This window comes from Sciurus vulgaris, assembly GCF_902686455.1.
Source record: "Sciurus vulgaris genome assembly, chromosome: 4".
Classification (NCBI taxonomy): Eukaryota; Metazoa; Chordata; class Mammalia; order Rodentia; family Sciuridae; genus Sciurus; species Sciurus vulgaris.
In genome coordinates, this window is record NC_136464.1 from 57,426,148 (window position 1) to 57,441,686 (window position 15,539).

At 53.3% G+C, this 15,539-nt stretch overlaps 1 protein-coding gene across 2 annotated transcripts; it reads right to left on the reverse strand.

The window, feature by feature from the left end:
* Nucleotides 1-11,099: 11,099 nt before the first annotated feature.
* On the reverse strand, nucleotides 11,100-14,232 carry FAM241B (family with sequence similarity 241 member B). 2 transcript variants are annotated; one of them, XM_079136667.1, is made up of 3 exons: nucleotides 14,087-14,232; nucleotides 12,570-12,696; nucleotides 11,100-11,897 (listed from the first exon to the last, which is right to left on the reverse strand). In XM_079136667.1, exons 2-3 carry the CDS (start codon nucleotides 12,660-12,662, stop codon nucleotides 11,628-11,630), a joined length of 363 nt encoding a protein of 120 aa, XP_078992793.1. In that variant the 5' UTR covers nucleotides 12,663-12,696; nucleotides 14,087-14,232; the 3' UTR covers nucleotides 11,100-11,627. The 2 variants fall into 2 exon arrangements, with proteins under 2 accessions (XP_078992793.1, XP_078992794.1); XM_079136668.1 differs by lacking the exon at nucleotides 14,087-14,232 and adding an exon at nucleotides 13,761-14,029.
* Nucleotides 14,233-15,539: the final 1,307 nt, after the last annotated feature.

Consider the following 15,539-nt stretch of genomic DNA (forward strand, 5'->3'; position numbering starts at 1 on the left):
TTTAACCTGTTTCTCCATGGTGCTCCCTCGGCTAACCTTTAGAGGTGGCTCCTGCACCTCCAAAGCAAGAGGGCCACCAAGGGAAGCTTGTATTATGGAGATGCTCTCCAGGCCTCCGTGGGCCGGGCGGAGAGGGCGTCCAGCTACACCAGAGCAGGGGAAGAGCCATGGGGCTAGTAGCATTTCTAGAGAGAAGGAAGGAGATGAAGTAAAGAAGAAAACAGCCCACAAATCACTCTTCAGTGAGGTGAGTCTCCACGGCAACCTGCCCTGGGCTGAGCACCACGGAGCCAGGAGATGCACCGTTGCCTTGGAAACTGCATCCTGGAAACCCACTGGTATTGGTCCCTGTTTGCCTTTGCAGATGAGGTGTTGGGGGTGGGGCTACACCTGTAGGGTCCCTGGGGGAACTGGGGTGGGGGTGAGAGCAAGGAAAGAGATGTATGGTGAGGCTTGGGTGGGAGGAGGGAAGGGAGAGGATAAGAGGAAGAGAGAGAGAAAAGGAAAGAGAAGGGAGGGGCCGTTCCCAGGAAACCAGTCAGCCTGGCAGGAAGTGCCCCCGGTGCCCAGTGAGGGAGCGTGCCCACACATGCATTGAGAGAGGAGAAGAGGCTCGAGCTGGAACCCAGGCAGAGCCTCAAGCAGTTGAGGCGCCCACTTGCCCAGTTGTATGTGTTCCTCCCTGGCTGTCGCTTACTCAAGTTGAAAACAGGACCCTGATGTCTGTGGGCTGACCACACGCTCTCCCCAGCCTGAGCCAGAGGGACTCAATCTGGGGCTTCCAGTCACCCCTCTGTCCCTGGGTGCTGAAGCACAAGTGTGCCAGAGAGGAGGTGATTAGAAGCTGGGCCCCAAGGCCTGCCTGGCCCTAATTGCTCCCAGCCACCAGTTTGGCCTCCCTTTTTCTGGAAGCTAAGTGGCAATTGGGTGTCTAGCGCCACCTGCTGGTAGCTACTGGAAGCAAGACAGCAGTGACCAGAATTGGCTGGTCCCAACCATCCTCCATCCCAGAGTCTCAGGGAACGACCTCTTCGAGACAGGTGTCACACCAGACCCTCCTCCAAGCCCCCCTCAGACGGCCTGTGCACCAGATAATTGCTTCAGTCCAGCAAGACACAGAGCACACCCTACATGAGGAGCTAGTGCCAGCTCTGGTGATGGTCAGCCACGGGCTCCCAGCAGGCCCTGGCCTCTCTGGGCCTCAGTGTGTACCTGTGTCATGGAGGTGTGGAAGCAATTACCCTTGGGGCTCTTTACAGCTTGGACAGTCTCTGAGTGCCTTGACTCCGGCCAACATTTAGTCCCTATCTGGAGGATTCTGGTGAGTCTGGTGGAAGGGCTGAAGCTCTCCCCCTGCACCAGACTTTCGGTGCAAGGTCTCTGTTACCCTGTGTGGTCCAAGGGAGCGTGGTGTAGGACACTGGAGGTCCCCATCACCTTCCCTTAGCCAAGCAGGTCCCCTCAGCGAGAGGCAGGCACTGAAGCCCCAGCCCACACGGCACCCCTGCAAGAGAGTCCTGCAGGCCCCTGACCACTGCAGTCCCCTCTGCCCATCCTCTGTAGTCTGAAAGAGCCCTTGGAACCACGAAGGGTCTGAGAGATGAGTTAGAGGAGGAGAGCTGGAGAAGCAGCTTCCCCCAGTGGATGCTGGTGCCATTGCCCTTCCGCTCAGGAATGAGCTTCGTCTGTTGTCTGCGGGAGAGAAGCCATCACAGGGACGAGTGGATACACGATGCTTGCTGAGCGTCTGTGACTGAGTATTCCACAGAGAAGAGAGCTGTCGCTGGAGAACAAGGGACCAGGGCTGCAGAACAGGAGGCCTGGAGGGCGTCACGGGCCTCCCGCTGTCCCAGAAAGGTGGGAAGGGAGTGAGCAGAGGCTTCGAGCTGGGACTGCCAAGTTCAAATCCCAGCTGCCCTGCTTGTTCCATATTCCCAATTGCTAAGTGGAGATAAGAGCTGTGTCCACCCCTAGGGCCCTGCTGAGGCTTAGATGAGGTCACGCACTGGCCTGGCGTGTGGCACCACTCATCACGGGAGAGCCAGGACCAGGGCTGGGCCAACTCTGAGTCATCTCGATAGTCAGGGCATGTATGGGGTGCAATCTGGGGTGTCCCTTCCACAGTGACTACTTCTTGAAGACACACTATATGCCAAGCACTAGGTTGGACAGAAGGACTGGAAAAACCATGAAGAGAGATCTGATGACAGACTGCTGGGAGCGTCTAGTCAGCTGGGAGGCGGACAGACCCACGGATGAGGACAGGAAGAAATGAGTTCCTCGCTCTTCTGAGGGGAAGCAAAGGTGCCAGGGAGCATGGCCTGGTCTGAGTGGTCAGAGAGAATTCTCTTTGCCTCTTTCTCCTTCCTGCCAACAGGAATGATGGCTGGAACCTCACAGCCTTTTTGGACCATGAGACAGAGCTGCTAGACAAGAGAGGCCTGCATCCCTGATAACCGTGAATCAGCCTAACCCCCTCCGTATTGTCCTCTCCTGGCTTTTATGTGACAGAGAAATGAGTTTATTTTGAGCACTTTGGCGGTTCCTTTTTTTAAATTTTGATTCATTGTACACAAATGGAGTGCAACTATTGTTTCTCTGGTTGTACACAAAGTAGAGTCGCACCATTTGTGTAATCATACTTGTACATAGGGTAATGATGCTTACCTCATTCTATAATTTTTCCTTCCCCCGCCCCCTCCCCCCTCTCATTTTCCTCTATACAATCCATCCTTCCTCCATTCTTGCCTTCCTCCCACCCCCTGTTATGTCATCATTCACTTATCAGAGAAATCATTCAGCCTTTGGTTTTTGGGGATTGGCTTATTTCGCTGAGCATGATATTCTCCAACTACATCCATTTACCAGCAAATGTCATAATTTTATTCTTCTTTACGGCTGAATAATATTCCATTGTGTATATATACGACAGTTTTTTTATCCATTCATCAATTGAAGGGCATCTAGGTTGGTTCCACAGTCTGGCTATTGTGAATTGAGCAGCTATCAACATTGATGTGGCTGTATCTCTGTAGTATGCTGATTTTAAGTCCTTTGGGTATAGGCGGAGGAGTGGGATAGCTGGGTCAAATGGTGGTTCCATTCCAAGTTTTCTAAGGAATCTCCACACTGCTTTCCAGAGTGGCTGCACTAATTTGCAGCCCCACCAGCAATGTATGAGTGTACCTTTTTCCCCACATCCTCGCCAACACCTATTGTTGCTTGTGTTCTTGATAATCGCCATTCTAATTGGGGTGAGATGGAACCTTAGGGTGGTTTTGATTTGCATTTCTCTTATTACTAGAGATGTTGAACATTTCCTCATATATCTGTAGATTGCTTGTAGACCTTCTTCTGTGAAGTGTCTGCTCATTTCCTTGGCCCACTTATTGATTGGGTTATTTGTATTCTTGGTGTAAAGTTTTTTGAGTTCTTTATAAATTCTGGAGATTAGTGCTCTATCTGATGTGTGTGTGGCAAAGATTTTCTCCCACTCTGTAGCCTCTGTTTTCACATTGTTGATTGTTTCCTTTGCTGAGAAGAAAACTTTTTAGTTTGAATCCATCCCAATTATTGATTCCTCCTTTTATTTGTTGTGCTTTGGGGGTCATGTTAAGGAAGTCTGGTCTTAAGCTGACATGATGAAGGTTTGGACCTACTTTTTCTTCTGCTAAGTGCAGGGTCTCTGGTCTAATTCCTAGGTCCTTGATCCACTTTGAGTTGAGTTTCATGCAGGGTAAGAAATAGGGGTTTAGTTTCATTTTGTTGCATATGGATTTCCAGTTTTCCCAGCACCATTTGTTGAAGGAGGCTATCTTTTCTCTATTGTGTGTTTTTGGCACCTTTGTCTAGAATGAGGTAATTGTATTTATGTGGGTTTTTCTCTGTGTCCTCTATTCTGTACCTTTGGTTTACCTGTCTATTTTGGTGCCAATATCAAGCTGGTTTTGTTACTATTGCTCTGTCTTTGTCCTCAGAAAGCCCTGAACCACCCAACCGGAGCTGGTAATGAACATGTCACCTCCACCATTAGCCTGTGGGTACCGTGGCCCAGCACAGGGCTTTCCTCACAGAAAGGAGGCTCTGTAGCCTTGGGTTGAGTTATCTTAATTGACTGGGAAGGAGTTGGCAGGAGCCAGAGGACTCTGGACAAATCAAGGCAGATGTAAATCTGGGGCAGGAAGCTTGAGCCATTCATAGGGATGTCTGGGGACACAGCCAAAGGAGGGCGAGAGGGAGAAAGTTGGCAGCCAAGGACAGGGCCCAGCCAAGCAAGAGCTGAAGGGCTCAAGCCAGGAAGAAGTGCCTTCCCGTGACAGAGGCTCCTGGGGGCTGGCTCCAGCTGACCCTGACCCTGAGCATGATGTCAAGGGAGGACCACAGACTTGGGCAACAGAGGGGCCTGGGATGAAGTCCTGCTGCTTACTAGCTGGCTGGTTCAGGCAAGTTGCCTGGCCTCTCTGTCTTATTGTATCCATAGACAATTTAAGGAGGTGGCATGACATGTAGGAGCACTGGACACTGCCTAGACCTGGTGTCTCAGCCCTTCCCTTGCCAACAGCTTCTTCAGAAGGTGGATTCCCAGGATGCGCTGAGCGCACCGCTGTACAAGGAATACCCTCCTCGAGGCCGCTGGGGGTTCTGCACAGGCCAAAGCCTCAGAGAAGAATTTCTCAATTGCAATACCCTGGCAAGTAGCCATATTGGGACATTTTTCAATTTTTTTTTCTCCCAGAAATTCAAAAACAAATTGGATTTGAAATATCCTTGACACAGGGCAGCCAGTTTTCACTGACAGGCACTAAGAAGCAGTCAGATACAAACCATGCCACCCAGTGCTATGTGCCAGGCACTGTATATGGGTCTCTCATCTGGACGTAACCACCATCCTAGGTGACATGTTATCCCCATTTCATGGATGAGAAAACTGAGGTACGGTAAGTAACTGGCTCAAAGGCACACAAGAGCAAGTGAGAGATTTCCTGACTTGCCTGCTCCTTGCTCCTGTGATAGATAAGTTCAAGGCACAGGTGCTGCATCATGAATGACAACCATGTCACACAAGTCACATTTATCAAAGGAAACATCTGGCCACTGGGCCCTGGGTGAAGAAAGGAGTATGTGAGGGAAGTTAGTGGGCACCACAGTAGACAGGCTGTGCTAGACAGCCACTCCAGCCCTGTCACCACCTAGAAAGCACCCAGCCTTAGAAAGTAAGCACGTCCCTCTTTTAGGTCACCTCACGTGACAGCAGGGACCCTGAGCTAGAAAATACCCACATCAAAATTTCTCATCCTGTCTCCTGTACTGAGCACTCAAATGCCAGAAGGTCTGGTTGAAAACAATCCATGACAGATCCTTCTGGGAGTCCTCAGCCACCGCCAGCGCTGGGGCTCCCAGATTCATGGTTTGTGGGAACTGGAATAGGTCCCCAATCTGCTACCAACCATCTCTGCCACCACATATAAGTTGTATTCATCTGTGCGAGTCTCATTCCATCCATCAAAAGGGAAAGACACCTATATTTCTTTGCAAGAAGATAAAGTAAGAGGCCACCTGTGAATATTCCTGGCGTGAGGCTCAGCCCAGGACTAGGGCACAGTGAGGGATTACAGTGGAATCGCTAACACTCGCCACCAGAAATCTCGCTGAAGTAGTATCACGGAACTTGTGAGGGAAGGGCAACACTAGGCTGGTTGAGAGAAGCTCGCTCTTGGGGCAGGAGGAGATGGTCCAAGGAGGGATGTCCTGATTCCACCCAGATCTTCCACCAGGTGGCGCCATGGGATAACATTCAAAACTCTCAGGTCCACAGGGCAAATTGGCTGGGGTCCCCTGGGTTGGTCCACAAGGGAACCTATTTATGAGCTAGTTCATAACTAAAGACCTGGAGGTGAGTCACTCTTCGTGGCTTCCCTTAACCTCTTTAATCCAGATATTCATCAAAATTAAAGTGGCAGAGGAAGGAGTGCGGAGACCCTGGCAATGGCCAGCTAGATAGCGGCGGTCTATTAAACACTGCTTTAACCAGGTGCGGTGGCGCGTGCCTGTAATCCCAGCAGCTTGGGAGGCTGAGGCAGGAGGATCCCAAGTTGAAAACCAGCCACAGCAATGGCGAGGTGCTAAGCAACTCAGTGAGACCCTGTCTCTAAATAAAATACCAAATAGGGCTGGGGATGTGGCTCAGTGGTCCAGTGTCCCTGAATTCAATCCCAGGGACCGAAAACCAAACCAAACAAACAAAAAAACACTGCTTCAGGCAAAGCTGAGCCAGCAGCCAGTATCTTTGAGTTCTAGGGCTGGAAGGGGCCTTCAAGAAACTCTAGACTGGCCCCTCGTCTTTTCAGAATAGAAACTAGCCTGAAGAGGGTCACCTCTGTCACAGTGGTAAAGGGGCCTCGGGGCCCTCCTTGGGGTGCAGCATGACTCAGGATGGAAGCTTCCAGGGGGAGGTAGAAAGTGCACTCTATCCAACTGCTATGGGGACAGAACACCAAGCAGCTGCAACTTCTAAGGCTACTCTTTCAATTTTTTCTGGCAAACAGGAGATATTTCCCAAGTGTCTGTGGGACTCCTGGCTCACACATCTGAGGAGCTGCCCTCTTGATCCCTTGGTCACTTGGAAAAGTGGAGGCATTTCTGTCAGGATCCACCTGTGGAGTTGCAGGGCCAGGACTGCCGAGGCCCTTGGGGGTCAACTGGGACACCTCCCATGGTACAGATGAATGCTGAGACTGAACGAGGGACAACTCTGAAGCTCTTTACTACAAAGCATGCCCAGGGCATATTGCTAAGAGAAAAAAAATGAAGGGCCAGAAAACTGCGTCTGATTATCTATCATGTGCATAAACAATGAGAAAAATTAGAATATTCATGTTTGCTCATATTTGAATAAGTAAATTCCAGGAGGACTTGGAAGACACTAAGAACAGGAGTGGCAGGATGGAGCGGGGATGGATGCCTGGGGACCAGGGAGGGAGTGAGACTCTTCTCTGTCCATGTGTGTATTGCCTGATCTCTGGACCATGAAAATTCCTTTCCTTATGGAGACTACATTTTTTTTTTTAAATAGCTTGACTAGGATCATGCAGGGTTTCCCACACTCAGGAGACACTGTTATACCTGACGGGGTGAAATGCTAGAGGAGGGGAACGAGAGGATGGAGGATCCCTTGTTTCTCTTCAGTCCCCTGAATCCTTCCAGGAGTGTCTGGGTGAGGGGCTGGTGAGTCTTCAACACCCCTCTCAATCCTTGTAAGAAGCTGACTTTTTAAACAAAGAAAGCAGGCATCAGGCTTAAACCCTGGACAACCTGAGTGGCGAGAAAAAATGCAAGAGTGCAGTTTTCTTGCGTTGGATCTATTTGTGTGAATACCTACCAAGAATGGCGAGTTTGCTGGCTTTGCATTTATAAGAGTAACATGAGGCTTCCTTATAAAATAATGTATAATGTGAGTTTAAAATAAGTACGATGCAAGTTGCTTTAAAAAAAAAAAAAAAAAAGTCAAGTCAGTCTTAGGATCACTGCTTTGTGGATTTGGAACTGTCAAGTGACAACCTGGTGCCAGAACCCGTGCTGAGTGCTCCCGAGAGTGAATGTGCTGGGTCTTCTACCCCGAGGGCAGCTGAGGACCTGGAGCTCTGGCGAGATGATGGAATGTGTCTGAGGTCCCTGGTTTCCAGCAATGGAGCTGGGAATGAGAGTCCTGCACCCCAGGACAGAGCTGGTGGCAAGGTGAGTGGAGACCAGTCCCGTCCCTGCCTAGCCCCACCCAGCCCTGTGCTGCCCTGCCCTGGTGCTTGAGGCAGTCGCTATGAAGTTACTCTCAGGCTTCATCTTGAGCAGCTTCTATTTCTTCCTTCTACTCTTTGGTCCCTAAAACCATCTGGTTTCAGCCCTCCCCATTCCCGGACCAGAGGATCAAAGCCTCTGTCATCTGGAGCTGTCATCTGGAGCTCTCCGCCACCGGCTTTTGACGCAAGTTTTTTTTTTTTTTTTTTTTTTTTTTTGGTACCGGGGATTGAACCCAGGGGCACTCAAACACTGAGCCATATCCCCAGCCCTGTTTTGTATTTTATTTAAAGACAGGGCCTTGCCAGGTTGCTGAGGCTGGCTTTGAACTCACAATCCTCCTGCCTCAGCCTCCAGAGCTGCTGGGATTACAGGCGTGCGCCACCGTGCCAGGGACGCCATCTGCTTCTTGAACTCCTTTGTACTCTTTCAGGCCCTGGGCGGCAGTGTGAGGAGGGGCTTGCTGCTTCTCCCAGCGCTGTGCCCTGCTGGACAGCTGCAGGTTTGCTCTCCACCTAGTTTTGGTAGAAGAGTCCTTCCTACCACTGCCCACCTCTGGACCATCACCCCTGTACAGCCTTCCAGGACTCTTGCAAAGAGAACGGGCTTTCCCCCCTCCTTGGTTTGCGTGGATTACCATCACACCCTGGGAAGGCAGGAAAGAGGGCTGCAGTGGAGCTCAGACACTATGGAGGCCACCGACTGGGCAGTGGCAGCCAAACCCCTGCACCTCCCTCCATACCCTCTGCCTCACAGAGCCGATGTCCAGTCCCTGCAGGGAGGGAGGACGGGCAATCTGTATCTGTAATGGGTTCCAGGTGATTTGGGTGTGGGTGTAGCCAGAGGCCAAATAGAGGAATGTTCCAGAGGGTGGACTCTGAACCTCAGTTTCAATCTTAGCTCTGTTCCAGCTCACCTGGGTCCCAGGGCAAGTTATAAACCTTCTCCAGGGTTCTCAGCAGCAAAATAAAGATGATGGGGATAGCACCTGTGTCTTACGGCTCTAGTGACAATTCAGTGGTGTAAAGTGACTGGCAGGGAGCCAGGCGCTGCATGTGGTCAGCAAATATCACCCTGTCCTGACACTAGGGAACTGCAAAAAGCCCCTCAGCTCCCAGGAGCACAGCGAAGCAGCTGCACTTCACCAACGGCTGGAGAGGGGTGACACGGGTCTCAAAAGCCTGGCACTACCCTAGCCAGGGATTCCTGAGTGCCTAGGACATGGCGGCCACTCTGAACTGAAGCCTCCGGCTTGGGATCTGGGGGGCATGGAGGCTCCAGGACTGGAGCAGTCATCCTCTCCACAGTCCTTGTCCTCCATGCTTTGGGTGACCTCCTGGAAGGCTCTGAGAGGCAGGAGCACCACACTGTCATCCCTTGTAGTGATGAGGAAACCACAGTTCAGGAGGCTGAGTGGAGTGTCCAAGGTCATGGGTTCGCGGAGAGCAGAGCGGGCCTGCACCGGCCATACAACAGGAGGTCAAGGTTGCCAAGGTCATGCATCCAGTGAGCGAGGCTCCAGCCACCACCCCATGGATTCCCCTGAACTCGCAAAGCCAGTACCAGGTGGGGAGACTGACCCCTGCCCGTGCCTTTGGTGCGTTCCAGTCCCAGTCCTAGGGACAGGGGGCTGGAAGAGGGCTCCATGGAGATGTAGCAAAACTGGAGTAACTGTTTCTTGTGATCTCAGGCTGGTGTCTCCCTCTGGGGAGATGGCAATGTGGCCCCACCTCCAGGGCCAGCTGGAGAGAGAGGCAGAACTTAGAGAACCAAGGGCTTGAACTTGTGGCATGAAGGTCCCAGAAGGCCAGCTGCTCCTCAGAGGTTAGGGAGGAAGAGATGCAGGTCAGACAGCAGGTGGATCCAACCTGACAGGGCGCAGAGGATCAGCCCTGGAGAGGAGCAGAAGCACCCTGAAGCCTGCCCTCTTGGGCAGGGTGAGTCTGCAAGGCAGCCCAGCCAGGGGTCCTGGCACACAATTGACAGGCAGATGGGGAGAGGAGGAAGAGCCACCTCCTACCACCTCCGACCTTCCAGTGAGGAGCCCCTAGGCCACAGCCCACCCACCAGGGTCTGTCTGGAGCAGAGGCTGCCCGAGGACTCTGCTCCCATCCGTGATTCCCATCCCCTAAAGAAAGGCACTTGATCTATGGAGAGAGTCCACTTTGAAGGGGGAAAGAAAGAGAAGACCAGTCCACAGACAAGCTGAGGAAAGGGAGCTAGGGGCAAGGGGCACTGGGTGGGGAACTCCCTGCCGCTGGCTTAGCTGGAGCTGCAGGAGTTCGGGGTCCAGGTGAGTGGCAGGTGGACATGCCAGGGCAGGAGATGCCTTGAGAGCAGCTGGGACACCAGCCAAGCCAGCTCCCCTGGTCCAGGCCCCAGAGTGGATGGCGAGAGCCAGACACCACCCCCAAATGCCCATCACGAAGGGAACACATGTCCCAATCACTGCCAAGAAATAAAGACACAGAAAACATTCTTAGAGAAAGGAGTCCTGCTCAGTGCCACCAAGTTCCCCTGGAAATGTCTGCGATAGAGGCCACCACCCCCTCAAGGGCGTCAGGGGACACAGGGCCTGCAGGAGAAAGTCCTGCCCAGGCAGCACAGCAGGCCTCAGGCGGGACAGACCCAGTCACCACCTCTCTCCCCTGACCTCCCGCCCCCTGCCTGGCCACTCCACCCTGTGCCTTCTGCCCCACACCCAGCGGATCCTGAGAGGGTGAGGAATCTGGGGCTGGGCAGGCAAAGTCCTCAGGGTACCCCTGCCTCCCTCTGACCTACGGCCCTTGGTTCACTATGGGCCAGAGCCATAGCCACCTCTGCCTCCCTGGCAGGCCTCCATGAAGACCTGGGGCCTCCCCTCGCAAAAAGCAGGGCTCCCCCAATGCATGCACTTGCCTTCCAGGAGGGCCGCCAGGGCTGACCAGAGCCCGGGAGGCAGAGCGGGGCTCAGTGGGGCTGAGCAGCCTCTGGCAGGAGCCCCAGGCGAGGGAGACCACAGACCTGGACCCTGGCTCTGCCAATCCTAAAGCCTCACCAGCCATTCTGGCATGAGGCTTCCTCCCCACACAGCTGACCCTCCAGGCAACACCTCAGTGTGAGCTCAGGAGCTATCTAAGCATGGGACAAGGAACCCAAGCCCAGGCACCACCAGCTTCTGGAGCCTCTGAGAGAATCTCAGAGACTACCTCCCCGGTCCGTCGGCCTGTTGCTGCTCTGCTGCCCTTGCCCACCACCCCCAAGCCACCTTCACCCGCCCTCCAGATCTGGGCAGCTGCGTGACTCTTAGTACATTTCTTTACATGGACTCATTTTTACTTAAATCTATTTATTGAAAATGTCACAATAAATAGAATGCCAGTACCCCTCATCATAAATAAAAGGTAGCCAATAAAAATACACCGTTAAAACAAAACAGTGTTATAAAAGTCTGGAAACTTCTCCCACCTGCCCTTAACCCCAGTACTGCTCCCTGGTAATGGGGAAGTCAGTTGGTGTTCCAGAGGCATCGCAACACATTGGCACCAAGTTGAGACTTCCTTCTTGGCATAAAAGGATTAAAGAGAACAGGAAAGAGAACACCTTGCTCTGGTTTTGTGCCACTTTAGGGAGGCCTTATACCACCTGAAAACATCTCAAGACAACCAGGTCCCCACCCTACACTTGGGGGTGCTAGCCTGGGGCCTCCCTCTGCCTCCTGCTTAACAAAAGGGAACCACACCGTGGTCCTCTCACCATATCTCCAAAGCCCACTAGATCCCCTCCCCAGGTGCCTGCTCTAACACCAAGGCCCAGCAAGTCCCTCTCGACACACCAACCCCCATCAGCCCTCGAGGTCACCGCTGGCTCAGGTGGGACACCAGGTACACGAGGCCCACCAGCAAGAGGCCACGAACACCAAGCATCATGAGCAGGAAAAGCAGCAAGATGGAGGTCACTGGCTCCACCGCATGGTTGCCCAGGTGCCACTGGGGGAAGCCCATGTTTACCAGCTGCCGGTTGAGGTCATTGAAGGGAGACTGAGCAGCCCCCAGCCTGGCACCCGCCTGCTGTGGGCGAGGGCCGGTCCCCCCTGGGGGGACACCCTGGCCCCTGTTGAGAAAGCCCTGGAAGGTGAAGACAGAGAGAAACATATGAGTCCAGAGAAAGCCTTCCTGAAGTTGAGGTACCAGCCAGGAGGGAACTCTAGGCTGGGCCCTGCCCTCCTCGACAGTCACCCTGGGCCACTCCCTCCTTCCTTAGCACTCCAGGGATGCCAGCTGTAAGAATCTCAATGTCTGGGTCACAAGCTCTCAGAGTGCAGAACATGCCAGTCCGTAGTCCCCATGTAATGCCCAGGGAGAAGGCCCCCAGGATAGAGAAGACAAAAGTGATCAGGCAGGGGGCACTCAGCATGGACACAGCTCTTGGACACTCCCTTCTTTAAAGTAATTCTTGGCCATGGGCTCCTCTCTTCCACTCACTCTCCAGTTCTTCTCCCACCCAAAAGACTCTCCAGCTGCAGCAGGGTTCACTAGCCAGGTTAAGGGAAAGGCAGCTCTTGGGTATGAAGTCTGAGGAAGTCACCCAGAGGAGAAAGCACTGGGGAGACAGGGCCTGGGTAGTGAATCCACTGCATTTACCCACTGTCTTGACCCCCAGCACGCCTAGCTCAGCTCTTTGCAGAGAGGGCTTCAGGCTAGAGAAGGCTAATGACCAGCAAGAGAGACTTCTGGAAGCTGGGGAGTAACAGAGCAGAGAAAGCCAGCCGCTCCCGTCCCCAGTGGATGGGTGCCTACCTGCCGAGGAGAGCTCCCTCTCTGTGGAGTAGTGGTCCTCACTCTGGGGTCATCATCCTGAACGATTTCCCCATTGGCTAAGATCCGCACCATCCTCCAGGAGCTGTGGGTCCCTCCTGGGCTGCACCTGTAATTCACAGCCAGGGTAGGGGCTGATGGAAGAACCGTGTGGCCAGGGGTCCCTCCTCCCCACCAACCCTCAACTCCTAGTGATTTGTGACTAGGATCCTGAAGGCCAATGGATGATTCTTTCCCAGATCAGAAAGCCTGGAGCAAACAATTTACCAAAGATTGAGAGTCCACTGCTCCACCTGTGCAGGTGCTGTCTAATTAATAAAAGGGGGAGAAATATATGCAAATTGTTCGTGGGACAAAAATCTGTCAGACACTGAGTCCACTAGAAAAACTATGCAAAGGACCCCTGAGAAAGAGAGTTTTATTATTAACCAGGACCAGCAGCAGCAGTTGGGACTAGAAGCCCTGCTGGGGCTCAGGCATGGTGGAAAGACCAGCCGGGGGCTCACCCCACTTAGGCCCAAACTGTTCCTCCAAGGTGGGTACTGCACAGCCACCACACAGGTGGAACCCCAGGGACATTTAGATAGTTATGGAAGAGCCTACACCTCAAGGCAGCAAGCAGAGGAAGTGCACCAAGTAGCACCTCTGGCACCAGGTCTTCTTTGGGAAACAGAGTCCAGGGTGCCAGGATCCATCCCAGCTCTCAAACCCCCTTCCATTTAAAAATGAGCCTGCTCCCCTGGGAGCAAACGCCAAGAACCTGGTCCTTCTCCAGCCAGGAACCTCAGGAAGATCTGGGCCACTCAGGGTTACCTGAGGTTCACTGCCTTGCGACAGACCACAATGGCGACCACACTGGCCACACACCGCTCCAGCACTGGCTGGGAAGGCCTTTGCTGCGGAGAGGCACGCCCCCTACCTGTCCCTCACCTTCCGAGTAACAAGGGTAACTCGGGTCGGTCCTCCGCTAACGGAGGACAGGGCCTAGCCTTTCCAAAACGGTAAGCTGGATGCTACGGTGGCACTGGGAGCTCTCTGCCCTGCTGACCCCAAGGGTGCCCATGGGCTGGGAGTCCTTCCAAGCCCCTCCCCGAGTCTGTGCAAAAGCCATTTTTCCCAAGTAGCTGAGCGGCAATTTTCATCTAAATTCTCAAAAGCACTCCGGACACCCACTCCCAAAGGCGATGAGCGCCCCTGTCCTCTCGCCCGTGGCTCGGAGGCTGGCACAGGCGGGTCCCCTTCTTGAAGCCTGCTGGCCGGGGTGCAGGCCAAGCGGGTCGTGGTCCTCCGCAGTCTCTTTGTGCTTTGTCATCCCGCCCCCGCTGGGTGGGCCCGAGGCGCGCCGGCCCTCGATGCACCGACGCGACGGGTGGGGGCTGCGGAGGGGCGCTGCCCGGGCGCCGAGCGCGGCCTCCGGGCCTGACACTGGCTGGAGGCCAGGCCCGCGGGGCCGGGAGGGATGCGCCCGTTCCCCCGCCTCCCGCGGGACGGACACCCACCTGCGTGCGCGGCTCCGGGGCCTCGGCGGCGTCCACTCCGGCGGCTCCCGGCCGCTTCCTCCCACCTGACCTCACAGGAAGCGCGCGCTGGAGGGGTGCGGCCCGCGGCTGCGCAGCGGCCCCCTCTGTCGGCCGCCCGGAGAACTGCAGCTGCCCAGCCGGGGCCGGGGCTGGCGACCCAACGCTGGAGATGAGGGGCTGGTTAGGGAGGAGGAGGAGGAGGAGGAGGAGAGGACACATGGGAGGAAGAAGAGGAAGGAGGTGGGCGAAGAAGAAGAGAAAAGGGAAATAGCGTCCATGGAGGAAAAGCCCAGGGAGTGGGGCGTCCCTACCCCGCAGTGGAAGGGGGACACAGGCCAAGCCCACCCCTAGGTTTGCCAAGCCTGCTCTGTGGATTCCGCTTGAGAAAGCCCCAGCCCTGCCCTTCTCGAAAGCCTAGAAAGAGAAAGCATGACAGCCAGGCAGGTGCAGCTAACTGCAGCTTCCGGGAGGAGGTCACCACAGTCTGCCACCACAGCTGAATTTAAGGGTAGGGAGGAGTTTGCCTGTCAAGTAAATAAAGAAGGGCCTTCCTGGCATAGGAACCACCTGAAGGAGTAAATAATCAATTTCTGCCTCCATCCTGGTATTTCTGAATCCAGCCACCTGCATGAACCATACCCTGTGGACCTGTTCACGGTGGGTCACAATGAACTGTGTACTGCTGCAATCTGAGTTCAAGTTCTGGACTCTGACAAGTTACTTAGCTGCTGTGTGTCTAATTTGCAAATTGAATGTAACTATAGCCTCACAGGATTGTGAAGATTGAATATGATGCCCTGGCACGTGGCATGAGTTGATAAATATCAGTTATAATTACCAGTCAGCATATGTTTCCAGGAGTGCAGATACTTATTGATTATATATTGGACGCCATGTGCCTGCTAGCCTCCAGGAACATGGAACAAAGTGAAATTTAAACTTTGTCTCAAGGACTCATAGTCTGCCATCATAGCTTAATTATTTGATTAGGAAACCTTATCAATAAAAAATGTTGCACAGGTCTCTTTAGTATCTGTGTCTTGTTTGCATATTATTTAGTTATTTTTTTAAAAAAATTACACAGTGTATCATGAGAACAGACTGGCATTGTGGATAAAATATGGGTACTGGAATCCATTAGCATTTGAATCCTGGATTGGCTGCCAAGGGGTGTGGTGTGGTCTTGGGAGAGGTTATCAGTCTCTCTGGGCTCAGTTCCTTCATCTATAAAGTGGGGTTAATAATAGTACCCACCTCATCTGGCTTTTGCAAAGTGCTGAGCTCTTAATGTAAAGTGCTTAGGTGAGAGCCCAGCCACAGTAAATGCTCAAGGGCTGCCGGCAGTTATCATCATAACTACTGTTCCGCCACAGCTAGTGACTATAAAACTTGCACATTGAAAAAGAATAGGATTTAAAATAAATATAAACTG